The 27,632-nt window shown below is 38.8% G+C and overlaps 1 protein-coding gene across 3 annotated transcripts in view; it reads left to right on the top strand.

Annotated features, from left to right (window-relative positions):
* The window catches only part of CERS6 (ceramide synthase 6), a 356,538-nt gene that overhangs the window by 284,536 nt on the left and 44,370 nt on the right, over window positions 1–27,632 (top strand). For all 3 annotated transcript variants that reach the window (XM_061436080.1, XM_061436093.1, XM_061436090.1), the window contains exons 7-8: window positions 6,483–6,611; window positions 9,914–10,020. In XM_061436080.1, coding sequence (XP_061292064.1) covers window positions 6,483–6,611; window positions 9,914–10,020 — 236 coding nt within the window. The remainder of the gene's footprint in view (window positions 1–6,482; window positions 6,612–9,913; window positions 10,021–27,632) is intronic.

Genomic DNA, 27,632 nt, shown 5'->3' with positions numbered 1-27,632 from the left:
GAAGAACTTTGTTATTTGAAATACCCTTCTTTAAGTGGCACATTTAACCAGTTCTCTTTCAGTTCAGTTCAGTTGCTCAGTCATGTCCGACTCTTTGCGACCCCATGAATCGCAGCACACCAGGCCTCCCTGTACATCACCAACTCCCGGAGTTCTCTCAGACTCATGTCCATTGAGTCGGTGATGCCATCCAGCCATCTTATCCTCTGTTGTCCCCTTCTCCTCCTCCTGCCCCCAATCCCTCCCAGCATCAGAGTCTCTTCCAATGAGTCCACTCTTCGCATGAGGTGGCCAAAGTACTGGAGTTTCAGCTTTAGCATCATTCCCTCCAAAGAAATCCCAGGGCTGATCTCCTTCAGAATGGATCTCCCTGCAGTCCAAGGGACTCTCAAGAGTCTTCTCCAACGCCACAGTTCAAAAGCATCAATTCTTCAGCGCTCAGCTTTCTTCACAGTCCAACTCTCACATCCATACGTGGCCACTTGACTAGACGGACCTTTGTTGGCAAAGTAATATCTCTGCTTTTGAATATGCTATCTAGGTGGTCATAACTTTCCTTCCAAGGAGTAAGGGTCTTTTAATTTCATGGCTGCAGTCATCATCTGCAGTGATTTAACTCAAGGCCAGCTAGAAATATAATAACCAAGTAAATTGTGAGAGGTTGCAGATACCCCAAAGGTTGACCTTTACATTTACATACATTATGTGAACTTCTTACATCATGGGCTGGTAACAGAAAGGTATAATTTACAAGTTGCCTAATATGGGCAAATCAGAATTAACAGATTTTTATAAATCACTCTGAATGTTCTTTTATTTCAGTCATTGTCTTTACAACCTAGACAGTTAGTATTCTGTTTCTTTGCTTTTTAAGAGAAATATAGATAGATATACAGAGAAGACAATGGCACCCACTCCAGTACTCTTGCCTGGAAAATCCCATGGATGGAGGAGCCTGGTGGGCTGCAGTCTATGGGGTCACGAAGAGTTGGACACAACTGAGCGACTTCACTTTCACTTTTCACTTTCATGCCTTGGAGAAGGAAATGGCAGCCCACTCCAGTGTTCTTGCCTGGAGAATCCCAGGGATGGGGTGCCTGGTGGGCTGCCTTCTATGGGGTTGCACAGAGTCGGACACGACTGAAGCGACTTAGCAACAGCAGCAGCAGCAGATAGATATGTTAATATATCAATATATATATATTCATGCATAGGACTTCAGCTATCCATAACCAAAGTTTGAGTATCTATTATATCTTCATATTCACTCAATGGGAAAAGTGTTTAACTATGATTGTTCTTGGCACATGTAAGTTTTGTCCGAAGTTCACACACTCCATGTGTGTTCATTCTGGAGTGAAGGTGGAGCCTGGGTGGCCACTCTTCCCCTATATGATGCCAACTTACAGGCTTGAAGCCCACTTTCTGCACAACTGTATTGCTCCCCAACATTCTGAGCTTTATTCCCAGGTTCCACGATCCCAAGAGAAGAGATGGGGAAACTATTGTTGATCTCTAGAAAAAAAGAACATGCTACTCTGTTAACAACCCTATTAATTTCTTTGTACCTGAAGACTCAAATAGGAAAACTATTTTAAAAAAAAATAGAAATGAGATATTTCTATTATTGCTATAGTGGCCGTAAAATGAAATCAGCTTCAAATTATGTTTCTTTCATTCTGTTTCTTAGAGAGTTTGAAAATCTACTAAGTGGGTAACATGGCCTGATTCCTACCCCTGGGTCAGGGAGATCCCCTGGCAAAGGAGTTGGCAACCCTCTCCAGTATTCTTGCCTGGAAAATCCCGTGGAAAGAGAAGCTTGGCAGTCTACAATCCATGAGGTTGCAAAGATTGGACATGACTGAACAACTAAACAACAACAATTCATGAGTTAGAGTATTTTTATTAATGGTATTTGTTTAATTTGGGAAAGCTGCATCGGTCATTTGCATCCCAGAGAGAAGAGTCTTTTCTTTGTCTTGCACTTTAGTGGTATTTCATATTTTTCACCACCCATGCACATCTGAATTAACCATCACTTAATATCTTGATCTTAACTTTTTTTTGAGAAGCTTCACCAATGCTTTTCTTTATTTGTTGCAAAGATTATTCCCAAAAGAAACTGCATAAAATTGTTAATACTTTAGCCAGCAAACAGGAATTTAGAAAACAAGCTTCTTGTTTGTAGTGGAAGTTTTTTTAATAAGAAATGAGTTAATTTTGCTTTCATAAGAATATGTACATCGATGTGAATTTATGTGTTTTCTGAAAACAGTATGATTTCGAAGCCTTGTTCGTTCAGCCTGACCACTGCAAATGGAGTTCCATCATATAGAACATCAGACTTCGGTCCCTGTGGCCCTTTGGTGCTAATATTTTGTTGTGCAGAGAATTCCCCTGGAGAACTGAGTTAAGGATGCCCATTCTCGTTCTACTAATAACAGTTGGGGATGGATCCCAAGTAACTAGAAGTTTATCTGCACCTACAAGTTTCTGAAGTGGAAGCTACACAAAATAGGCTGAGACTCTGTTCTGGGTTCTCTAAATGCCATTCAGAAATGTAATATGGAAAAAAACCCAATGTTTTCTTCCCAGCTTCTGGCTTTTCCTTCAGTTTCTTTGTTTTAGTCTTATTCTAATTGTACTTGAGTCAAGACCATATCTATATTTTTTCCTAACTCTGATAATTACCACAGGAGAAGCCACTAGAATGAGGGCGGGGGTTGAGGTAAATATCATGCAGGGAATGTAGAAGGAGCCCTTGACAATGGCTATGAATATGCCCAGAAACAACATGACAGAACAGTAGGAGGTTGGGGACCACTGATGCAGGTAGCCAGGCCAGTCTGTTTAAAATAAGGGCTTTGGGCTCTGTCTTCAGTATGAAGGCCAACAAGAAATCACAGTCTCTCTACCTAATTGATGCTACCAAAAATGGAAGAAACATTCTTAACCTAAATGCTAAGTTTCCTGCAGCTTGCCTGCGTCTAGATATATTAACACACCAGTTACTTTCAGCAGTAATAAACAAGAGGATGGGAGTTTGCCACAATGTGTTGATAAAGTCTAAATTGACAATTTGTTTAAAAACTGTTATTTGTACCAGATTCACTACCTATTCAGAAAAATGTCACAGTGAGGGGATGAGAGTAACACACAAAATAATGGTTGCATGGCTTTTATTAAAGGTATTTCATTGTGTATAATGCTTTCTGAAGCACAAATGTAAAAGACAAAATCCATTATTCATGCTTTTTATATTCATACAGATATGACAGTATAATGAAAATTGGTCTTCTGCTGTGAGCATAGCTCTGAGCCCCTCAGTAATAAATGTTTTCTAGGACCAGGTTATTTATATGCAAAAATCATCTTCACAGAGCAAACTTTGTCTGAAAAACAAGTCTCTTGTTTTTAGGGCAACCTTGCTATATTGCCAAGGGCATTGTTTTATTTATTGACATTTATATCAGATACATATTAGGAAACTTAATTATAAAATGGCCCTAATCCTCCATAAGGTTTTAATCAATTTATATTCATTTTAAAATTAAATCGAGAAAACCTCTTCTCTTTCAGTGAATCAAGAGCAATCATTCAGGGCTAAACAATGGGAAATGTGGAAAGTATTGTTCTGGTTAGGTACTCAACTAGCTAGATTTTAAAATCTATGTATTCAGCATGGGTGAATATAAACTCACTGAACTGTTGAATTAACACTCTATGTTTTTATTTAATTATATTTATGAGACAATATAAAATAGCAGTTGATAGGTTAGCTCCACTTTAATTGATCCATTGTTTTGAAGTAGCTATTGTCTGGTAGATTACTCTAGATGATAAAACCAAATACATTTCTGATAACAGCCTGGAGTGAAGAGATTTCATCTTCCCCTGGGAAACATTATCAGAGCAATTTTTATTATATGCTTAAGGCACTTTTGGTATTGTTCAACTAATGCTTGGAAAACCCTAGATGACTACAAACGCATCAGAGAAATCAAGGGAAATAGGTAAAACTGGTAAGTTGAGTCAGTATATGGTCACTGATTAAACTCAGAGCATGGTCTTCATTTCTCTCGCCATGAGCTGAGAACTAATTAGAGATGCAAATGTGGGTCTAGAGGAAGGAGCGTGGTCACAGGTCCACAGGCAGCAGGAGTTTGCACAACTTCATTCTGTAGTTCTGCTATGGGCTTTAGAATGAACTGATGCAAGACATGATTCTGCCAACAGTGGTATCTACCATCATGCCACACAGCTCATTTTGAGACTAGGTTAACTGAAAATAAGAAAGATAGTTCTATTTCATTCTTTAATGTATCTGACCTTATTTAGGAAACTAATACATTTTTTATTCCAGTAAATATGAGCTATTTACTAGAATAAATTAAAAAACCAATATGTATGCTCAGTCACTCAGTCATGTCTGACTCTTTGCAACCCTTTGGACTGTCACCCACCAGGACCCTTTCTCCATGGGACTTTTTTAGGCAAGAATGCTAGAGTGGATTGCTATTTCATCCTCCAGGGGATCTTCCTGACCCAGGGATTGTACCCACATTTCCTGTCTCCTGCATTGAAGGCAGATTCTTTACCCACTGAGCTATTGGGGAAGCCCAATAATAAGTCAATATGGTTATCCATAAATACAGAAAAGTAACCTCTGGACACCAAAGTGTATACAGAACCATTTAAACATTGTGTTTTTTTAAATATACCCATTTGGCTCTACTTCATCATTGTCATTTAAAGCTTGAATTTATAAAACATAAAAAGATATTCTTAAAGAGTTCTGTATCACAGGAATTTAAACAGTAGAAGAATCCATAGCTTTATAGATATAAGTTATATAAATTAAAATGATTGGAATTTTTCAATGTGGGAACTATACAAGGAAATATATGGCAAAAGGACCTTATAGATGCAGTGTTTTATTACTTATAGATTGTCATTAATTACTTTCAGGATATAAGCCAAAAACATTGTTTAAATGTTTTAGAACCATTTAAGTCATCAAAGTTGAACTTTCAGACCCCAAACTGTGTGACATCAATAGCTACTTAATGAAGAGTGTATGTATCTGTGCATACACTCACTTTCTTTTTTTCTCTCTCTCTCAGTTTCATAATATGCTTCTAATTTTGTCTCATTTTTCTCTGAATGGTCCGTGGTTTCAAATAGGTCATCATTAGAGCTGGTCTTGGCGCTGAAGTCCCATAGACTTCGAGTTTACTCTGGGAGAAATACAGACTAAATAAAAGTGTCAGTAAAAGCATTTCCAAACAATATAAATTCCATGTTACAATAAATGTGTCCAGGTGGTCAGGAGATATATCAGTAGTGGAGAAAGATAATCTTTTCACATGAGCCAGGAAGCAGCCGCCCTGAAGTTGATCAAAATAAGGATGGCCAAATTCCCATTAGGTTTGCCAGTTATTTTTTTTTTCTAATGACTACAGACAGATAATGGTTAAAATTCAGAGCTTGTTTGAGTAGAAATGCCATCAGAAATGCCAACATATTACGATTCTTATTTTAACATTTGGTTGGGCCTAATCCAGAAGAAGGATGCCAAACCCTAGCCACTAGTAGTCAGAGAAATGGTCCAGTTGGACCTGCACTGCTGCCTAGAAGAGTTTCCTAATGTATGAATCCAAATAATACCTTTCTGAGCTTGAAACCTGTCAACTGAAAAAAAAAATGTACAATTTACAAGTTGAAAATTATTGTCAGTAAGTTGACAAAACTGAGGACTTAAGCTGCGGACATAGCATCTCAGATCACTCTGAGAGATTACTCCAAAGAGACAAAGGGGGACCCAAGATATATAGGAGTTTCTACAACAAAGACCAGGTAGTCAGAATAGCAAAAGATTATTATTAAAGAAACAGGTATCTCAAGTTAAGGGACTTAGTGCTTTTCTGTGTATAGGAAGATGACTATCCCATGCATATCACTCATTCCTTTGACAACACCTCAGCAATCTGGGGCCAGGATCTTCTGCTTTCTCTCCTGAGCCGCCTCAAGGTGCACTGTCAGGGTGCACGGCAGTGTCTGACTGCTGGTGGGCATCTTCTTTCCATCCTGAGTTTCCTCAGTGCTCACTCTGGAGAACACTGTAATTTGATGGCTGCAGCATCCTTTGTCTACTGATAAGGCAGGTAATATTTTTTCATTCACAAATTCTATATGGCAATTTTTCCCGTAGCTTTAAATTCCTTGGCTTAGTACAAAACAACCTTTATGATCCGGCCTTAGTCCTGGTGTTGATCACATTGTCCAGAATCAGTGGTCTCCTGCGTGTCTCTCCCAGGACATGGTGAACTCTCAGAGAGCAGGAACTATGTATTACTTATTTTAGCGTCCCCAGCCCTGGGCCCATTGGGTTCCTCAGAAGTATTAGATGAATGGATAAATAGATGGGAAAACTGTGATGCTGCTAAACCCTAACGAACATGCCTGTGTCTTCTGCTTCCCAGGACTTTGCCGTTATGTTCCTGCACCACCTTGTAGCTATTCTCTTGATTACCTTTTCATATGTCAACAACATGGCCCGAGTAGGGACCCTGATCCTCTGTCTCCACGATTCAGCCGATGCTCTTCTAGAGGTAAAAGTTTTCTTTGCATATATAAGAGTACAAAATCTGAAATTTAAGGAATCCCTCAGATCCTCAGTTCTTCTAGGGTATGCTAGATGGTGTTGGGAGAAGGTAGTATATGACTTCTTTGAATCTGCAGAGTGTTTCTCTGTAGGTCTAATTGGTGAAAGTGAGACTTTAATATACAAATTTGTGTGCAAAAACTATTCACCAAGTTAGCATTCTTTATTAACAGAATAATGAAAGCCTTTACCCTTCCACACTTAATAAATTAATGTTTTACAATAGGAAAATTACTGTTTGAATAGGCTTTGTTTTTAGTGTTACAAGTTTCACACTGATTTATCTGGAAGGTATGTATAACTCACTATAGTTAGTAGTTGTCCATCCTGATGAAATTAACAGTCATAGTTTTTATTGCCTATATACATGTGTCAGTTCAGTTCAGTCGCTCAGTCGTGTCTGACTCTTTGCGACCCCATGAATCACAGCATGCCAGGCCTCCCTGTCCATCACCAACTCCCAGAGTTCACTCAGACTCACATCCATCAAGTCACTGATGCCATCCAGCCATCTCATTCTCTGTCGTCCCCTTCTCCTTCTGCCCCCAATCCCTCCCAGCATCAGGGTCTTTTCCAATGAGTCAACTTTTCGCATGAGGTGGGCAAAGTACTGGAGTGTCAGCTTTAGCATCATTGCTTCCAAAGAACACCCAGGACTGATCTCCTTTAGAATGGACTGGTTGGATCTCCTTGCAGTCCAAGGGACTCTCAAGAGTCTTCTCCAACACCACAGTTCAAAAGCATCAATTCTTCGGCACTCAGCTTTCTTCACAGTCCAACTCTCACATCCGTACATGACCACTGGAAAAACCATAGCCTTGACTAGACGGACCTTTGTTGGCAAAGTAATGTCTCTGCTTTTGAATAAGCTATCTAGGTTGGTCATAACTTTCCTTCCAAGGAGTAAGCGTCTTTTAATTTTATCCTAGTATTTTTACAGTGAAAGTATATATGAATTGCATATTTTACGTGAAAACTGTGTTTTCTATGCATATACATATTAAGAATACCCGAAGAGATATTGGTTGCACTTTAGTTAACTATCTAAACCATTACCACAAAGAATTATTAAAATAGCAAAAAATAATGAAAAATAAAAATTCTTCTAAACATATTTCAAAAGATAAAATCCCAAGTAAAATTTTGATGTGGTATTTACTCTTAATATTGGCCCCCACGAAGAGACATGCTCAGTAAGGTTATAGAATTACAGTTTTTCACTTTAATGCTAAGAAATTTACCTAACTGGTCAAAAATAAACTTGCCAAAGTACAAACTCCATGTAGAAATGGGTCTTAGAATCTATGTTCTGATTTTTCATTCCTTTTGCCCTACAGTTCTGCCCCTCTGAAGCTTGTGCTGTCACTGTGAATGTAAAATACAAGTGCCCTCAAATAATGATTTGTTATTGCAATATAAGCAGAAATTTCAGGTCATAAAATTGAATCTACTATAAAGGCAATTAGTCAAGGTTTGACGTATATACAGCACTTCATTAAAGACTCTGGTCCCTATAAAGTTATGAAACAAAAAAATACTCCTAACGGGCTAGATATGTCATATGGAAGGTTGGCACTATTTTAAGTGATTCAAGCTAGATTCAATTCAGCACATTTTTTAAAAGAAATAAAATTAGTGCAAAGGCAATTCCCTGAAAATCAGTTACCATGTGGTTAAATCCTCAGTGTGCTTGGAGGTAGAAAAATATACAGCAATATACCATTTTGAAATCAATCCTGTATAATCTGCCAGCTCTTATGTCTGTGGAAATGGATGGCCTAGTGCTGGGCAGAACCATAATTCAGAAAATGTGGGCTGAATCATCTACCACTTTTATCAAAAAAATAAAGATAATCCAGAAGCCCAAGTCATGTGAATGACTCCTTTTTAAACAAAGGTTTAAAAGGAAATGTTCTTCATCCCTTGGATTCTATTTGACATTATAAAATAATGCTTGAGAATATCCAAATAATGAGATATGTTGACTCTCCAAAGTGGAATCTATGGCTTAGACATTTCAGAAAAATTGATGTTTAATACTTGTTATTGAATACTGGTGAATGAATCTAAAAGAAAAACTACATGGTTTACATAGCCAGAAGGAGGCAGAAGATGCTTTTTTGATTCCTTTAGTATAAGTTGTGATGTCACATACAAAGTATTCATGAAAGTAAAGGTTCATAATCCTGGCTTCCACTCAGTTAATAGATACTGATATTTCCTTTTAGGAATGTATTTCTCTCATAGCTTCATATTTTACTTAAAGATCTTAAATTACAGCTTCTATGGATACTGTCAACAATCCTTTCAAGTCTGGCTCAGCTATTTTAACTTTACAAGAAGTTAGAAAATAATGTCATGAATTTGAAATACATCTTCAGTTTATAACCCTGTGTGTGGGTACTGTGAATTATATGTGAAAATGTAAAAAGAGGTAATCAAGCACAATTATGTTTTCAGTGTCACCTATTCTTACTTAGAATCATCTGTAAAAAGTAAATGGTAGAGAAAGGGATGTATTTCTTTCCTTGACTAATTTATAATATAAAAAGTGGTCACTTAAATCACTCCCATAAATTATTAGTGTACTTCTCATAGACATTCTGAACACTGGTGACTTTTCATCTAGAAAATGACCCAATAATGTAAATTTGAAAGTGATACCTAAATGGATTCACTGAAATAACATTATCTTGACACATTCTTCATTTCTAAATTTGTGAGGGTAAGCCAAGAAACTGTCCCTAGAGACCTCCTTATACCTGTTTAAGAAAAACCTATGAGTATAAAGAAGGAAAAAGTACAGGAAGGCTCAATATATTGTCTATAAAGTTTGTGACCTTAGTATTTGGAATTCATTAAAGGTTTAAAGGATTATCTAGCACTTTCTATTTTGACCTGTTATGCCAAATTCCTGTTTTGGTGTCTTTGGCCTGCTAATATTATCTGTAATGAAAGAATTTCTTATTTTTCTGTTTTCCTGAAGTCAACCATATAATTGAATTTTTCAGGTTGCTGAATATTTTATTAAATCTGTAACAGTCAGTAGTTCTACTTATGGCTAATACCGCATTTCACTTGACTTATGGGTAATTTATAAATATGATGCATGATGCATGACATTTCAAAGTAGCCGGCAGTTTTATGCATCTGGTAAGTTATATCTTAAAGGAGACTCATACATATTGAAAGAAGCTTTTCATTTATCAGTTTAACTCAATTAATCTTTCACATTCCTTCCTTTTATAGGCTGCCAAAATGGCAAATTACGCCAAGTTTCAGAAAATTTGTGATCTCCTGTTTGTTATGTTTGCCATGGTTTTTATCACCACACGACTGGGTGTATTTCCTCTCTGGTAAGTGTGCCTATCTTTCTGATAAGGCCACCCCATCCAGAATAGGTTTTATGAAACATTTTCCTGTTGAATTTTATTCCAGATACTTAGTAAGAAGTTTAAAGAAAGCGAGGGAGAGACTCAAGAAACAGCTTGATTTCTTCTTCCAGAAGGAAGTTGTCTTCTTTGTTAATACTTTCTACAGGATCGTGAGAGAAGGATGTGGCTTGCGTAGGTTCTTAAGCCACAGGAAGCCGTCAGCCACTTTAGGCTCCAATCCTAAAATATGATGCAAAAACCTTAGCCATGAAAGTTTGCATTAAGAAAGGAAGTATGGTGTTGCAACCAGTTAGATATCTGGGATCCTCCTGTACCAGTCATACACCAAGGATTTATTAGCCACAGCAGCAGAATCACCTCTGAACTTGTTAGAAATGCAACCTCTGGGACCCCACCCACCCCAGACCTACTGAATCACAGACTCAGAGTGTGGGGCCTGGCAATTTGGATTTTGATATGCCTTCCTGATGACTGCTACATTCACGTTTTAGGACCACTATCCTATATAATTCTCATCGGCTGCATTTATAGCTAAAGCAAATGAAAAGTATAGCTCAAAAGTAACCCTTAAAATTCTCTGTGGCCCCTTACTGTCTGGATGTCTTTTCTTTGGTTGAGAGCTATATGACAGGTTTTGATGAAATATGACAGTCTCTTGTATAGAAAATAGGTTTACTGTCATTAATCTTTATGGAGATCATTATTTCTGAAAAAATATTATTCCTCCATTTCACTTAAAGTCTACCACTGATGACAGATTTTTTTATTCCATTTGGGAAAATTGATTTGAATGGGAAATTAGAGCAACAGAAAGGGGAGAAGGTGGAGAAATTAAGGGCTTCAGTGATAACTTTTCAGTCCAATAGAAAAACTATAAAAATAAAATTGGGATTTTTAAGTGAGTAACATCTATCATTGAGGTTCCATAGACAAATTAATCTCACCCCATGCACACACACACGCATATACACACACACACACACCTTCTCCTTGAGACTTACAGCCCTTTTGGACACCTACTTGTTATGAAAATTGCATCCCGGCAGCAGCACCCTGTGTTGGCAGAAGGCATTTTTAAAACTCATTATAATAGTTTTATATGATTGTAGGTAGAAAACATTAAGTAATTTTGACTATAATGTATTTATACTTATTTCAGGATTGGAGCTTTTTCAAGATTATGAGCAGAACTAGGGGTAGGAATTTAAATAGAAGAAAGTTGAAGAAAATCCAGGAAAATTTTCTCAAAAGAATAATAGAAAGCTTTTCCTGCTTAGAATTTCTGAGAACCTAGTTTTTAAAAAGTAAGCATCACTATTAAGGACTTACATTTGCTTTCATTCTATCTTTTAAGGATAGAATTAAAGCTGAGATGTATCTCCTCCTTTCTAGCTAACATGAAAAAGCTCTTCCGGTTTAGACAGCAATGAGATACCAAGAAGATAAACTCAGAATATAGAAATTATGTAATGCTGCTAATGAGATAACTCATGGGTATGTCCTGTGATGATAACATAAGCCAGCTGCTTAGAAAAATCTTTATAACCAGAAATGCAAACCAAGAGCTTATAATATTGCAAATACTGTAGGTTTCCTGCTACCTCAGGCCTTTGTGCAGTCAAGTTTTTCAAAAAGCAGCTTGTGGAGAGAAATATTTTATTGCTTGGGGACAAGAAATAATTTCTGTATACCTGTTCCCATTGTGATTGGGCATCTAGTGAATGAAGTCCTTGTCAGATATGTCTCATAAACGATGTGCGTGCTTGGATGACCTTTGTTTTGACCTGTTTCAATTACTAGAGTGTAGTGGGCATGGAGAGTATTTAAAATAGTAAGGTGAATGACAATAATAAAGTGTTTTAAGTATTTGCCTTAATACTGTGAAACCATTCAAAAATTCCTTTCAGATTAGTGACTCCTAAAATTGGGAGGGACATTACAGGTGACTGGCTCCAGACCCCTGGCCCACCCCTCTGCCCAGGGTAGGAATTCTCTCAGTTCCTCATCAGGAGTATTGCTTTAGATGTCAAGAGGGAAATAATTTTTTATATGAAACAGAAACCTGGGTCCTTAGAATTTCTAAACTAAGGGTTCTTAATCTGATTTAGAACCCCCTGAAACTGTTTATAAAACATTTGTGTGTACATTTTTTTTTCCCTAGGGAGAGGACCCATGGCTCTATTAGATTCTAAAAGAGATCTGTGACTCCCCTTCCTCAAAAAAGTGCCTTTTAGAAAATAGACAAAGTGTACCCAACCACTTCTAACTGAAAACTCTCAAGAATGTGAGGGTTTCTACTGTATCATCTGTAGGCGTTCTCTTCAAAAGCATCTCTAATCCCTTCAGTGATTCCTGTTTGCTGTTCTCCTTCATTTGTTCCTCAGAATTCCTGTAGTCACGATGTTCTGAGTGTGGACTAGCTGATACAAAATGCAAAAGCACTGACAAAAAGCTGTGCTTAGAACCGCATTTCTTCTGAGGCAGTTGGCCTCTGCATTCGCATTCCGCAGGCAATCCTGATAACAGCTGAGCTGCTGCCAGACTAGATCGCCTTCAGCTAACATTTATCTCGCTTTCATGTATTTTTATTTCTAATTCTGACTTATTTGCATACCTAATCAGACCACCTACATTTATTTCTATTAGATTTCATCATGCTGTTTTCAGATATTCAGGCCTGATTAGGATCTTCTGAACCGTATCCACTGCTACACTTACCCTGCTACTTTTATATTACCTGCAAACATGCCTTTCACGCCTCTCCCACTCACCGAAGCAAATGTTGACCCAAAGGGACTCCTGTGTACACTGCTGAAGAATTTCTTCACGTTGACCTCCATCTCTCAACCACCAGTCTGTCTTTACGATTTTCTGTTCGTTGCTGTCTTATAACCGCTTTGTCATTAGGCCTGCTATTTCTCCATATTTTTAAAAGGTGTCGTAAAAGACTTTGTCCAAGGTCTTGTGAACATCAAGTTCATGCTCTGCACACGTGGTGTTGGGCAGAAAAAGATTCGTGGCCCAACTGGCTGGCTTGGTTTTTGGTGGCCTTTGGTGGCTCCTTCCTGGCTCTTCAGTTCTAAGTGCTCACCAGTCTATAATTTCTGGTTCCTGCCCTTTCCATATAAATGTGGACTTTTACCTTCTAATATACTACCACTTTTTGTGTATTTAATGAATATTTACTGGGCCCTCCTGTGTCACTAGTACTGGGCTGGGTGCTGAGAATTCGGTAAGACAAGGGCCTCTCTTGGGGCACTTGAATCCCTACACGTCCCTTCAATATTCTGGTTGATAATTGTGTGGGATGTAGAGATTATCAGTTATTTTCTGAACATTTATTGGGTATAAGGAATGTAAGTGGATTGTTGATATTAACCAGTTTGGTTGCATGCTCTAAGGAGCTCTGTCAGCCGAGTAAAGCATGATTCTAGATAGAGTATCAGTTCAGTTCAGTTGCTCAGTTGTGTCCGACTCTTTTTGACCCCATGAACCACAGCCCACCAGGCCTCCCTGTCCATCACCAACTCCCGGAGTTTACCCAAACTCATGTCCATTGAGTCGGTAATACCGTCCAACCATCTCATCCTGTGTCATCCGCTTCTTCTCCCGCTTTCAATCTTTCCCAGCATCAGGGTCTTTTCAAATATGTGTGTGAAATAGTCACTGGTCAAGGGAAAGTGCTGGAGCTAGATTGGTCTTCAGTTCTAACAAGCGTTTCATAGACTTATTTCTCCCTCAGATATTTGTGCTTTAGCTGGAAGGAGAAACAGAATGATTTTTATGCCCTCACTGCTTTTAGTTTTGAACCCATTTACTTTGGAATCATCAGTAATACCCTGCAGGTTCCTCTCGACTATAATTGTGTTCCCACGTGAGCCATCAGAATTTTTGTGATTTGTGGGTTTGATGATACTTGGCTCATTCTGTGTTGTATCTTTGGTCCATGCCTCACAAAGATGGCATACACCATAATTAGCCAGTCCAGAACCGTGCAATGCGCAGACTTCCCTTTTGACCATAATGCGGCCTTCTAAAACAGCATGGTCCAGTAGAATTAGTGATATAATTCAGGCTTCATAGTAATTTAAAATTTTCTAGTAGTTACATTAAAAAAGTAAAAGAAACAGGTGATATCCACTAAATAACATGTTTTATTTAACTCAGCATATCCAAATTATATGATTTTAACATGTAATCAGTATTAAAAAGTCCTGATATTCTTGCATTATTTTATTGCATGCTAATTCTTTGAAATTGGTTATGTGGTTCACATTACTACATCTACTCAAAAGTCTATGTGTTTTAGCAACTGGACAGTCCTTCATTTGCTCCTTTTTGAAAGTAAGCTGTTCCATTGTTATAAGCTCTTACTGTATTCATTGATCTGCATCTGTCCTTCCTCAGCTCCATTTGTGTGTGGTCTCTGATGTTCTTAACAATTTTCAGTGTTTTATGAAGCTTTGGTTTTAATCTGCATGGAGTACATTGTGCTCAGTCTCACAGAATCTGTCACAATGCGTTGCTCACAGTGGCTACTCAGTAAATATTTATTGAGTAACTTAGATACATTTTAATTCTTTTTTTATTAGAGTATGATTGCTTTACAATGTTGTGTCAGTTTCTGCTGTACAATGAAGTGAATCAGCTCTGCTGCTGCTGCTGCTGCTAAGTCGCTTCAGTCGTGTCTGACTCTGTACAACCTCATAGATGGCAGCCCACCAGGCTCCCGAGTCCCTGGGATTCTCCAGGCAAGAACACTGGAGTGGGTTGCCATTTCCTCCTCCAATATATGAAAGTGAAAAGTGAAAGTGAAGTCGCTCAGTCGTGTCTGACTCTTAGCGACCCCATGGACTGCAGCCTACCAGAATCAGCTCTATGTATACATATATCCTTGGACCTCCCTCTGACCTCCTCCTTCACTGAGCTGAACTCCCTGTGCTATGCAGCAGCTTCCCACTAAGCTATCTGTTTTACACATGAAGGGTATATGTGTCAATGCTGCTCTCTCAGTTCATCCCACCCTCTCCTTCCTCTACTGTGTCCACAAATCTGCTCTCTACATCTGTGACTCTATTCCTGTCCTGCAAAAAGGTTCATCTGTACCATTTTTTTTAGGCTCCACATATATGTGTTAATATACAATACTTATTTTTCTCTTTCTGACTTACCGCGCTCTGTGTGATAGACTCTAGGTCCATCCACATCTCTACAAACAACCCAGTTTCATTCCTTTTTATGGCTGAGTAATATGGTCTCACATCTGTTGTCTTCGTTGAGCACCTTAATTTGTTGTGAAGTAGGTAGGTGCAGTTTCTCTCTTATTAGACAGAGAAACTCGTTGAGTCAGTGATTTACGCAGTCTCTCTGGACTCTGGTCTCCTGATATCAGTTTAATTCAGCAAGTTCTAATTGTCCTTCCTACAATACAGTGTACTATGTTATTTAAGGATTAGGCCATAAAGCTGTTGATGAGATACATTTTTGGTAGTTGCATTTAAAAAAAAGAATCATTTCTAAATGATTGTCCCTTTTATTCTGCTCCAGCCAAGACACTACACTGTAAGCATTATTATCTTCTGGCCATACATTAGAAATCTGGTATCGGAAAAGGCAAAACCACAAAGATCCTGAAAGGGAAGGTGCATGGTGCAGTCAGTAGAGAGACTGCTGGCTTTGAGTCACGCTTCTCCTCCTCACTGCTTGTGGGAAGCCCAGGTGCATAGCTTCTGTACATCTGTGGCCTCTTCAGAGAAAAATAGTAGTCATTGTTCTGCCTACCTTACCAGGAAATATTAAGGATCAAATGAAATATTATTTGTAGCAGTGTCTATAATTATAAAGTACTTTATAACTATTAAACCTTTTAAAAAAGTTGTTATATTACTGTTAGACATGGTAATTCCCATTGCGGCCAAGTGGTCAGAAATTTTTATACATTTGATAACCTTCAACTAGTCTAGACTAAGGAAACATAACCGTAGATACTTTTGAAATAAAATTCTTGAATGCTATCTCCAATTATGAGATGCAGAATACCTTGTTTTATCCCTTCTCAGTTCTCAGTGAGCGTGTAGTAATGGGCATGAGCTGGGTTGCCTTGGTCTCTCAAATCTGAAGTGACTGTACCTATCCTGAGCCAGCAGAAGTAAATATTGCTCTGCACAGAATCTCCCAAAATGCAAATATAGGTTAGGCTAGTTCTTTTCTGCAAGGGACAGATTCACAAGTCATTGTCCAGTCAAGAATGGGCATACCACAGTGACCAGAGCCTCTTCATATGGCCTAATGTTGACTTTCCATATCCTCATCCATTTCCTACCAAATGCCAAGCCCTTGACTCCAGGAAAGTTAGAGTCATATATGTACCTCTGGTGGTCTCTGCTGTTCCAGCAGAAGCATGTGGCTTCTCAGAGTGTTACTTTCTGTGGCTCTCTATATGTAAAGTAGGGAAATCATTTGCTGATTTGCACTCTCTGAAAGTCTCTGCAATTAAAAAGAAAAAAAGTTACAAGGAGCCTAGATCATTCTTTTACTGTTTTCCATAATAAGATTTGAAATTCATCTAGATGCATGTGAGAATATCATCTTCTCTGATTTATTTTTCATGACACATTTTACCAAAGTAATGTGGCTTATATGCTTTTCTGAATATCTGGAAAGATTCATTTTGGGGTTTACAAATTTAGACAAGCTGAGTTTTGGGGTTTTTTTCTAGAATCTCTTGACAGGTTTTCTCTGAAATTTTCCTTGATGCTGGTCTATGTTAACTATATTGGAAAGATAAAGGATGAAACCTAAAGTCTTTTGGCTACTGGGTATTTTGGTATGTTTTTAATAATATTTACATATACTAATATCAGTTGCTACCTTCATAAAGGGGGGTAGACTTGGATAGAAGTAATATGTATTGAGATGTTTTGCTCTTTTCATGTAAACATAATAATTTTAATATAATTTTAAGATTGAAGGGCTAGACCGGAATCAACAAACTGTGGCCTTTAAGACAAATGGCCTACTTTTATAAAGTTTTATTGAAACATGGCCTTGTCTGTCTGTTACATATTGTCCTTGACTGCTTTCTGCTACACTGGTTTAAGTGGTTGGGAAAGAGCATATGACCTGCTAATCGTAAAAATCCTTTACAGAACAAATTTGCCAACTCTTGGGCAAGACCATTAAGAATTAGTCTGATGAGTAAAAATAAAGGAGTGTGGGAAGTGGTATATTAAATATATTCAGCCTTTGGTGTTTTTTAGACGTCTTAGGCAAAAGACTTCCAAAAAATGACTAAGGCGACTTAGGTCTTAAAAACGACTAACACTTTTAAAAAACTAAAAGGCGACCAAGAAGTCTTAGTCTAGGTAGTCTTTGGACTACCTTAGGCAAAAAGCGTGCAGATATTCTTAATATTATGTGTGAGTATAGGAGATGCACAATATGCTCTCAATTCAGTAACCTTTTCTCCTTCTGTGATTTGAGTCAACAAAAAAATGTGGGATCCTAGTAACACTTTCTACACAGAATTAATGTCTTAAGTGACCCCTCCCTGCCTCCCAATCATTGCTCTGAATCTTTTACTGGGAGAAGGAGAAAAAGACCAAATAAATTATTTGCTCAAAGTGTTATAAAATGTGTTTATATACCATCTATGGAAAAAATTAAGCATGGCCATTTTATCTGTTTTTTAAAATATCTGAGTATGGTAAAGTCTAATGCCAGGGCCAGGGATTTGAAAATGTAATCAAGGGTCTCACATATTTGAGAGTGATGTTTTGTAACAAAGAACCCACATCAGCTGTGATCCATTTGCTTGTGTTACCATGAAGGGCAATCTTACACCCAACTAATGATCTGCTTCAGCTCCCCTCACCTTTCTGTCTCTAGTCTCTGGGTCTCTGCCAACCGGCCACTGTGCTCATGCTGAGCCCCTTGTCACCATCCTGAGTTCAGCTTTGGACCAGCTTGTGACTGCCCCTGGCCTACCTCCCAGTCTAGACCAGAGCCCAAAGAGTCTGAGAAACCCTCCCTCCACAGGCCCCGTGCACAGGCCTCTATGTCTTTGTCAGTGGAGGCCAGCCTGACTGTGTCCTTTCATTCAGAACTTCATCCTTGCCTCTGACTGTCACTTCTGGGAGAGCAGTGCAGCCAAAGACAGAACCACAGTCTCACCCACATCTCTAGAGTCATCTCTATTCCTTGGGTGTTTGGGGGGGATATATCTTACCATGTATTATTAAACTTTCCATGTCTTTAGGGCAAGGGAGCAAGAACTTCTCAAATTCTTTCTAGACAAAGAGCCACTTATTCTTTACAGATCTGTTCAGTGCACTCACTGTGAGCCAGCTGTATGTCAGGCAGAGTAAGAGTGTTGTGAGGGTATAGGTATTGATTAGGTCATGAGCCCAGGAACACTCAATGCTGCAAAACTGTCAATAAATATTTGTTAAATAAAAAGATTTTAGAATTTCCCGTGTAGTTTGGCACAGTCGTGACTGAGACTCTGTAGCCCATAGTGCATCTTTCTTTATGATACAGAGTCGGCCAATCCAGGAAGATGAGGGTGGCAATGACTCAATAGCTTTTAAAAGCAGGGGAGCATTCCAACCATCAAATGATTTTGCTCAGACAGATTTATAAAAGCAGCATCATGCAATTGTCTAATAACTGCTGCCATTGTCCACAGCAGATAATAAGACAGAAATGCTTAATTAGGAATGCTAAATGTCAACAAGTTGGAAACACAAGAGTTAAAGATATATAAGAAAAGTCATAGAACATGTAGATATACTGAAACTGCAGGCTGACTTGAAGTCTGGTGGGGAAAGTGGTGAGTGGGGACATGGTGACATTGCTTCTCATATTGAAGCACGAAGAGAGGACGTTGTCCAGAGGTTCTGGGCAGCATAGGAAAAGGGCAGCCATGCAAGAGAAAGACAGACAGGAAAAACAAATAGAGCACGTTTCCTCCATCCGTGGGACCACCAAAGAAAGTGCGCAGGAGCACCCAGAACATCATTCCAGCATAGTAAGTAATTCTGTTCTAGCATCCTGAACAGTTGTTCCAGCCTTCACTGGGGACTTATGTCAAGGCCCATCCTCAAATTCATAGCAGACTCCACATCTCTCAGAGCAACTTGCAGTAGCCCAGCTTAGCTGTCCTGACTCCTTTTTTTTTTTTTTCAACAGACAGCATGTAAACACACACCTAATTTTCACAGATACTAGTATCTTAGACTACTTTGTATCCCACACAATCCCAACTCATGCCTTTAAATTGAGTTATCGGAGTATAAATATTTCATTTGATTTGTTGGTTGCAATACATTGTATTGTGACCTATGAGTTACATATTCAGTAGTTGTTGAAATGTAGTATGGACCATTCATTGAAATACTTATTAAAACCTGTTTGAAGAAATGATTCAGAATACATTCTGCTTTTTAATGGCACAGAAGTATAGCCACACTGAAACAATTCCAGGTGTTTTTAAATTCTGAGAGACAAAGAAGTACTATTTTAGTTACCTAACATTTTTAGGTTATCTTCTGAATTGAAATGTAAGTGTAATAAAAATATATTTGCAAAATGGAATAGTCTAGTAGCATAATCCTATTGCCTGGTAGTATCTGATACTAAAATAAGGAAATATTGAGGATTATTTTTCCAAATAGCCTCCAGGGCTATTCAAACAGCCTCCAAAATAAGTCTCCTGTCTTCTCACCTGTACTCTGCAATCATAGTTAGTGTATTGAAGCAATACATCACTATGAACCATCAAAAATTAGTAAAATATTTTCAGTGACTTTTTTATTATGCCATTTGACTAATAATAAATGAACAAAACAAAATAAGGAGAATTTTCTGGTTATCATTAAGTTAACTAGAGTATTTCCATTAATCAGGATTTTAGCCCACCACATTTTACTGGTTCTTATTCCGTGGACATGTAAGGGTTTTCTGTCTTTTGTCCGCTACTAAAGGGCAAACACCTCGATAAAGCAATGAATACTTTCAGTTGTTATTCAAAGTACCCTGTGAACACATCCCAATCAGTCAATTCTAGGGCTAACATGAAGCAGTGAAGGAGTTCTTCTCTGTGTACAAGTCTCTTAAATTACTTCTCTTCAGAACACTGGCTGATGTTAGGAGCATAGTTTGCAAAGTCAGCACTTTATTAAAAAGGGTGAAGACCCTTTCTTATATGAAGTCTGTAATATCTTCCAGAAATAAGTCAGGTGCTTCACAAAATAGGTTCAAGTGCATCAACAAAGTACAGAAGAAACAGAGCTTGACTATCTCTTAGTAGCGAATTATTCATGGAGCTTAACCATCTTTGCTCTACTAGCTGTAGGATTGCATTTGTTTTCAATTGTGTCCTCTTCACCTCACTCAAAAATTTAATTAGATGTTTGAGACTCCTACTCTCAGTAGCAATTGCTCTGTGTTCTCCAGAAACACTGTTCTATTCTATTGTTTGGTGATCATTAATTTCCTTGTCGCCCTTCTCCACTCAGCAGTGAGTTCCAAGCAGGGCTGGGACCATGTCTCAATCCCCATTTGTATGCCCAGTTCTGTGCTCACTGCTCCTATGCTGTTAAGTTTGCTGATTTACTTGACAATAAAGCTTTGATTTATTCTTAGTCTTAATTCAGAATTCACTTTCATAAATGTGTTCTCTGCAGGCAGGTAGTCTGTTTACTTATTTTAATACAATAGAATATCATTCTTTTTATTTTCTTTCTCCCAAAATCAAGGAGAAATATTCTGAATGCTAGAGTAATGCTTACTTTAAACCCCTCATCTCCTGAGCCCACATACCCTAACTAATCCCCCTGCATCATCTGTACACCCTACATGCCACGCTGCAGCTAGTGTTTGGGACAAGCCCTCTTTCAGACATAGAGGGCAGAGGACTTGGGTGGCCTTACCAGACATACTGACTCGTGACTGTTCTCCTTTTCTTTTTAACTTGATTTCTACCCGTCCTTCAAAGATTTGGGGAGGATGACAAAAGATTGCCTTTTTCTGAAAATAACTGCATGCACAACTAAGATCACTGCTTATTTTTATCTTCTAGCCTACTTTTTACTCTCAAAAAAAAGTGAAATAAAGTGATGCTCTGTTGTGTATGTGAGATATATAGATAGATAAGTAGATATTTGGTAAAGATGTAATATATATGTACTTTATCATATATATCTTATTTGTATCTTTTAAAACTATATATAAATATGTATCTTATTTATCATATATAAATATCTATGTGAGATAAGTGTATATTTATCTTAAATATATTATATTTCTGTTTATGTATTTTATATATATCATATAGTAAAACTTTGGCTTACTCTTATCAACATCAAATAAATATCATGCCAGCTGCTTCATGTAGCTTCTCTTTTTAGTAATTAAAAAGCAGGGAGGCTATTGATTGCTGCCTGCTGCAAAAGGAATAAGAGGAATAAAATGAAATGATATATTTTCCACATAAGTTGACCATAATGGCTTTGATATTTTAAATAAGGCAGTTCTATTGCATTTACACAAAAACCTAACAGTTCCATTAAAACCATTTTACCTGCACTTGTTGTATCTGGAGACTCTTGATGCTACAAAAATGTCTAAAACATGTGTGTTTAGTCCCTCAGCCAGGTCCAACTCTTTGTGACCATTTGGACAGTAGCCCACCAGGCTCCTCTGTCGATAGGATGTTTTTCAGGCAAGAATACTGGAGTGGGTTGCTATTTCCTCCTCCAGGCAGTCTTCCTGACCCAGGGATCGAACCTGTGTCTCCTGCATTGCAGGCAGATTCTTTACCCGCTGAGCCAGCAGGGAAGCCTAAAACATGCTCACCATCATTTCTGCCCATCCTCTAGATCTATTTCCCTGGACCAATATCTTGAGAACCTTGAGAAATAGCCAGTATCCCCAAACCATTCAAGAACAGATCCAGGCTATTTTTCCTGAAGTAAAGAGGGAAGAGAAGCCAGTTTTTCTTCTTCAGGTTATCACTCAGTTCTGGTGGGTAATGATGACTTATTTTCCTTACTTTTCCTATATCTGAGAAACTTCTTGGCAGTGAAAAATGATGCACTTTCCTTTCAAAGAAAGGAGAAAAATGTTTGACAGTAAGGTATTTTAGTTACTACAGTCACCATTTAGCCAAATGAATATCTTCATTTATAGTAGAAGAGCAATGTATAGTTATTTTTTACTAAGGAATAAGCAGCTCAACTCCACAGGAAGGAGACTTAAATACATTTCTATTGAATTCTTCCAGCAATAACAAGAGCCTCTGATGATTACGAAAATAGCTTGAAAGTAACTTGAAGCCTGGTGATAGTACCATGGTAGGTAAAGGGTGATGGAGATCTCACCTAAGGATCTGGATTGAAACAAGCACATGTGAATAGTCATCTTGTCTTTGTGTCTAAGGTATACTCAGTTAATGTTCAGGCCATCTCTTAAGAGCTGATCAAAAAAAAAAAATCAGATTGACAAGATTTTTATTATTAACCTACATTGTTCAGAAAAAGGAAAAAGTCTACAATATCAAATTCCGCAAGGGGCACCAAGGCAAATGAGACTACTGGTCCTATGAAATTGTGCGTGTTCTTCTTCATCTATAAAATGGGAGACTTGGAATAAATGTCAAAAATGTCTTCTAAAATGTACAGAGTCTATGATTTCATGATGATATACGGGTTGGTGACCTTTCAGTGAGAAATTTATTTATAGAGTGATCCCTGCAACAGATTCTGAGCAGGGGATGTAGGGGTGGTAGCAAGAAGAGAATAGATGTAGATGACTTGTTTTAAAAAGGTTTCTGTGTGTAGAAGGAAGGAAATAAGATGATCATTAGATGGAATACAGTATCAAATAAAGATTTTTATAGAATGTAGGACATCTGTGCTTCCTTTTAAACACAGAGGAAAAAGAGTACTTGGAAATGTCAGTGAAGTACCCATGCTTAAAGAGACTTCTGCTTTTCAGAGAAGTGAAGGAAGAGAGGCTAGCCTCCAGTGCTGGTTCCAATTAGATGATGTCTCAGGTACCCACGATTCCTTGAGTTAGTGCAAAGGAAGAGACTGAGGATACTAGTGATGAAGGAAGGAGAGAAGACTGCGCAGTCAGCACCCCAGCAGGTTAACAGCCAAGTGGTAGGGTAGCCCTCTAAGAGTAGGAAATTTGTCCTTCTGGAGCATTAGGCAGAAAAAAAAGATAGAGTGAGAGAGTGGACTGGAGGGTGTGCGTGTGGTAGAAAGGTATATCTGATGGTCTATAATTCCTTTCTGACAAAACCATGCTCATACCTGACAAGATGTGGGGGTTGCATTGGGATTGGGGTGCGAGGTCCCAGGGAATGATAACAGAGAAATAACATGAACTGATTGCCATTTAAGCCAGTGGTCAGTGAACTCTAGTCATTTCCTGGGCACCTTGACCATTTAATACCGATGATTCAGTTTAGGTACTGGGTTATCACCCAAATTGGTATATCGGCTCTCTGAACTGGTGGTAGCAAAATCTCCCTCGTATCTTTGTGGCCCCAAATCAGTAATCATAACTATCTCTTGTTGTACAAGACCACAGAGACAATTGAAACCCAGAAAAGTTAAGTGACTTTGCCAAGGCCACAGTGAGTTTTCATCGTGGTTAAGGGTAGAAATATACCTTCTGTTTTCTTTGCTAATGTTCTCTGCTTTAATTCATTCTGCGCAGGGGATCAGTATGGCAGTGTGGTCCGTAGACTAGGCTAACTTTGGCCATTTCCTTGGCTCTGCCACTGACGTTAGGAAGACTCAGTATCTCTAGATTGTTGGTAAAAATGTTTTCAATTTAACATCCTACACCCGAAAGAAGGTATAGCAGCTTTAAGGACTAATTGAAAACGTCCTGGCTATCTGTGATTTCTCTAACTGGTTCTCAGAAATTAGGGGATTATAAAAGGAAGAAAGTTCATTATTGCAAGAAAGGATTGATTTAGTGATGAGTTAATCCAAGATTAACAGGGGCTGCCCTGGTGGCTCAGACGGTAAAGTGTCTGCCTGCAATGCGGGAGACCCGGGTTCGATTCTGGGTCAGGAAGATCCCCTGGAGAAGGAAATGGCAATCCACTCCAGCACTCTTGCCTGGAAAATCCCATGGACAGAGGAACCTGATAGGCTACAGTCCATGGGGTCACAAAGAGTTGGACACGACTGAGCGACTTCACGACTTCACTAATCCAAGATTAGTGCCCTCTCAAAAAGTCCTCTCTTGTACCATTAGAATCTTCTTCACCAGTCTAGTGAGATGAAAGAAGAGTGTCAAAGCAATGTAAGTTACTTGCAAAGTGAGAACTTGTATCTGATGCACAATATGCAAGATTTCTTGAAGTCAATGAAAGTGATGTTGATCTCCTCCTAAAACATACCTAAGTCATGACCAAAGGAGTTGGCAAACAATTCAACAGTTGAAATAAGGAAAATCAACAAGGATGGTAATATGATAGGTACTTCAAGGAAAGGTGTGGAATTCAAAGGATTGTGAGAGACCCTTGGTAAATGGTAAAGCCCTTAAGTATTCTTAAATTTTCCTTAAAATTGTCGTAATACCACCATCACTTCTTTTTGAAAAAAATTAACCCTCTTAATGCTTCATTCATTTTTGAAGAATAGATCTTTAATCTTTTTATGTATTTATTTTTTGGCTGCACCACACAGCATATAGGATCTTAATTCCCCAACTAGGGATCAAACCTATGCCCTCTGCATTGGAAGCACAGAGTCTTGAACCACTGGACAGCCGGGGAAGTTCCTTCATTTGTTTTTAGTTTGCGCTAAGAATTACAGCATAATTGCAGTTATAACCTGAATTTGATTAAATGGAAGATAAATTCATTTTCATGAATTTTATTTTCAATTCTCAAAATAAAGTCTTTTATTCACTCTTTTCTATGAAATTTATGTTCCATTTTAAATGGATTCACTTTAAATGGCTTTTTTTTTTTTTTTTTGGTTACAGTGTTCTTTTGAATAGAATGACCTCCTGTACTCAGAATTTAAAGTGGATGTAATGTTTCTCTGATTTCTAAATCCAGTCTGTGTAACCTAGGAATAGGACAAGGAAATACAATGAGTAAGGGGTGAATAGGTAGGGATTATTAACAGTGTTAATGGTCAGCCTCCAACCAAAGGGTTCAGTGGAGCCTGTGCATTATTGGGGACTCTGTTGACATGAGTGGCCATAGGATTCAACCCATGGAAGAAGTTCAGAGATTCCCAGGATAGATCAGGTGAAAGAAAGGAATCCAGTTTTTATGTATTCTTCATGATCCTATTTTTGTTCTCTGAGTTTGCCTTATTTTGTTTTCACGTTCTTTATCGCCGAAGGAAACATGAGTCCTTCCATCCTCCTCCCGTTGGGAAGGGTGTAATCGACTGTCTTCTTCCCTCAGCAGGCAGTGAAGTGCTTGGAGTGGGTAAATACTTTGAAACAGAGCACTTCACCTGTCCATGGAGGCAGAACAACTGAAACACATAATTTGAAAATAGCCAATTGGTTTAAATTAGTGAATTTACATAGATTCCCTTTCATATTATTGCTTTTCCTTTCATCAGCTTAATCCCCCAAATCTCATGGGGAAACGGCAATTAATATCTTTCAAGACAGCCCATCCTGCTGTTCAGAGGAGTCTTTTCTTAACCAATTTCTACAGCACTTGAAAGAGAGTAAAAGCTAATCCTCTTTTGGGATTCTCACTAGATTTGGACCTTATTAACCGTCAGGGTCCCAAGAGGTGTTATGGTAACTAGTTTGAGGCCCCAGGGACCCCAGGGAGATTTTGCTACTGCCCAATCAGAGCAGAGGGCTTCCCTGATGGCTCAGTGGTAAAGAATCTGCCTGCCAATGCAGGAGACGCAAGAGATACCGACTGAACTGAACTGAACTGAATCAGAGCAGAGGGCTTCCCCGATGGCTCAGTGGTAAAGAACCTGCCCACCAATGCAGGAGACGCAAGAGATATGGGTTCCATCCCTGGGTTGGGAAGTTCCCCTGGAAGAGGAAATGGCAACCCACTCTAGTATTCTTGCCTTGGAAATCTCATGGACAGAGAGGAGCCTGGCAGGCTACAGTCCATAGGGTCGCCCAGTATTGGAGACAGCTGAGCGACTGGGCATACATACACACACAGTCAGAGCAGAAATACCAGTATGGAGCATCACAGCACAATATACGAATTGAGTTATTAGCATTGGTGTTCACAGTCCCCAGGAAGTATTTGCAGCTCACTGGCCATTGGCCCAAAATGCAGCATAGAATTTTTCACTCTTCCTGTTTTGGTGACAACATCTATATGTTGTGTTTCAGTTGGGTCCTTTGAGAAACAAATGCTGAGATGGAGTTAGGAGGGCCAAAGGTTTATTAAGTGTTATTCCTGCCAAAGATTAAGTGAAGGAAGCAGGAGGAGGGTAGTCAGAGCTTCAGACAGTGATGCTGATCTGACAGTCTCAACCAGCCCCACAGACAACTCCAGAGCAATGAGTACCCATTAAAGAAGTCCTGGGTTGGGCAGAAATGGGCAGCCTCTATTACTGCTGCGTGTTCAGTCATTGGCTAAGCACTGCCCAGACCTCATCTCAGACACTGTGGCAGATTCTTAAGGCCCTGCTGCTGGAACCTGCCAGCTAACTACGCATCTCACAGCTGAATGGTAAGTTCTTCAAGAGGAAAGGATGTGTACGCAGCACACCTCGTTGGTATAACATGTGCTTAGTTGCTCAGTTGTGTCCGACTCTTTGTGACCCCATGAACTGTGGCCCACCAGGCATTTCTGTCCATGGAAATTCCCCAGGCAAGAATACTGGAGTGGGTTGCCATGCCCTCCTCCAGGGGATCTTCCTGAACCAGGGATCTAACCCAGGTCTCCCACATTGCAGGCAGATTCTTTACCATCTGAGCCATGAGAGAAGCCCAAGAATACTGGAGTGGGTAGCCTATCCCTTCTCCAGGGGATTCCGGCCCAGGAAGCGAACTGGGGTCTCCTGCATTGCAGGTGGATTCTTATCAGCTGAGCTACCAGAGAAGCCCTGGTATAACATATGCCACTATAAATAGGAAACTAACACCAAACCATTCAAATAAATGAGTCCTTCAGAAACAAAAGACTCACACATCAAAATGGCAGCATTTGGCAGTCAACCAGTTGCAACTTGCAGTAGTCAATAGGATTTATCAGATTGTATTTGGATAACATTCATTGCTTTCTGATAAACTTAATTTTATTCTGAAGGATGGTGATGATAAAGAATTCATCCTATACCAGTTTTAAAAGTTGCTTAGCAGTGGGGCAAAAAGCAAAAGAAAGAAGCAATGAGATTTATATTTAGTGATCTATCTACATGCATCTGGAGCACATTTCTGAAATAATTCAAAAGGGCCAATCCATTTCATGCCTCCTGCTGCTAAATGAATGTGGGAGTCAAGCTGCTATTTTCACAATGCAAGACATTTATTGTTGATTAAAAAAAAATCTCCCACTTATATATAATCAGTATCCTGGCAAATGACACTGCAGAATTTCAGCT

This window comes from Bos javanicus, chromosome 2 (genome assembly GCF_032452875.1).
Source record: "Bos javanicus breed banteng chromosome 2, ARS-OSU_banteng_1.0, whole genome shotgun sequence".
NCBI lineage: Eukaryota > Metazoa > Chordata > Mammalia > Artiodactyla > Bovidae > Bos > Bos javanicus.
The sequence above is the reverse complement of the archived record's forward strand: the minus strand, read 5'-3'. Positions and strand labels throughout refer to the sequence as shown.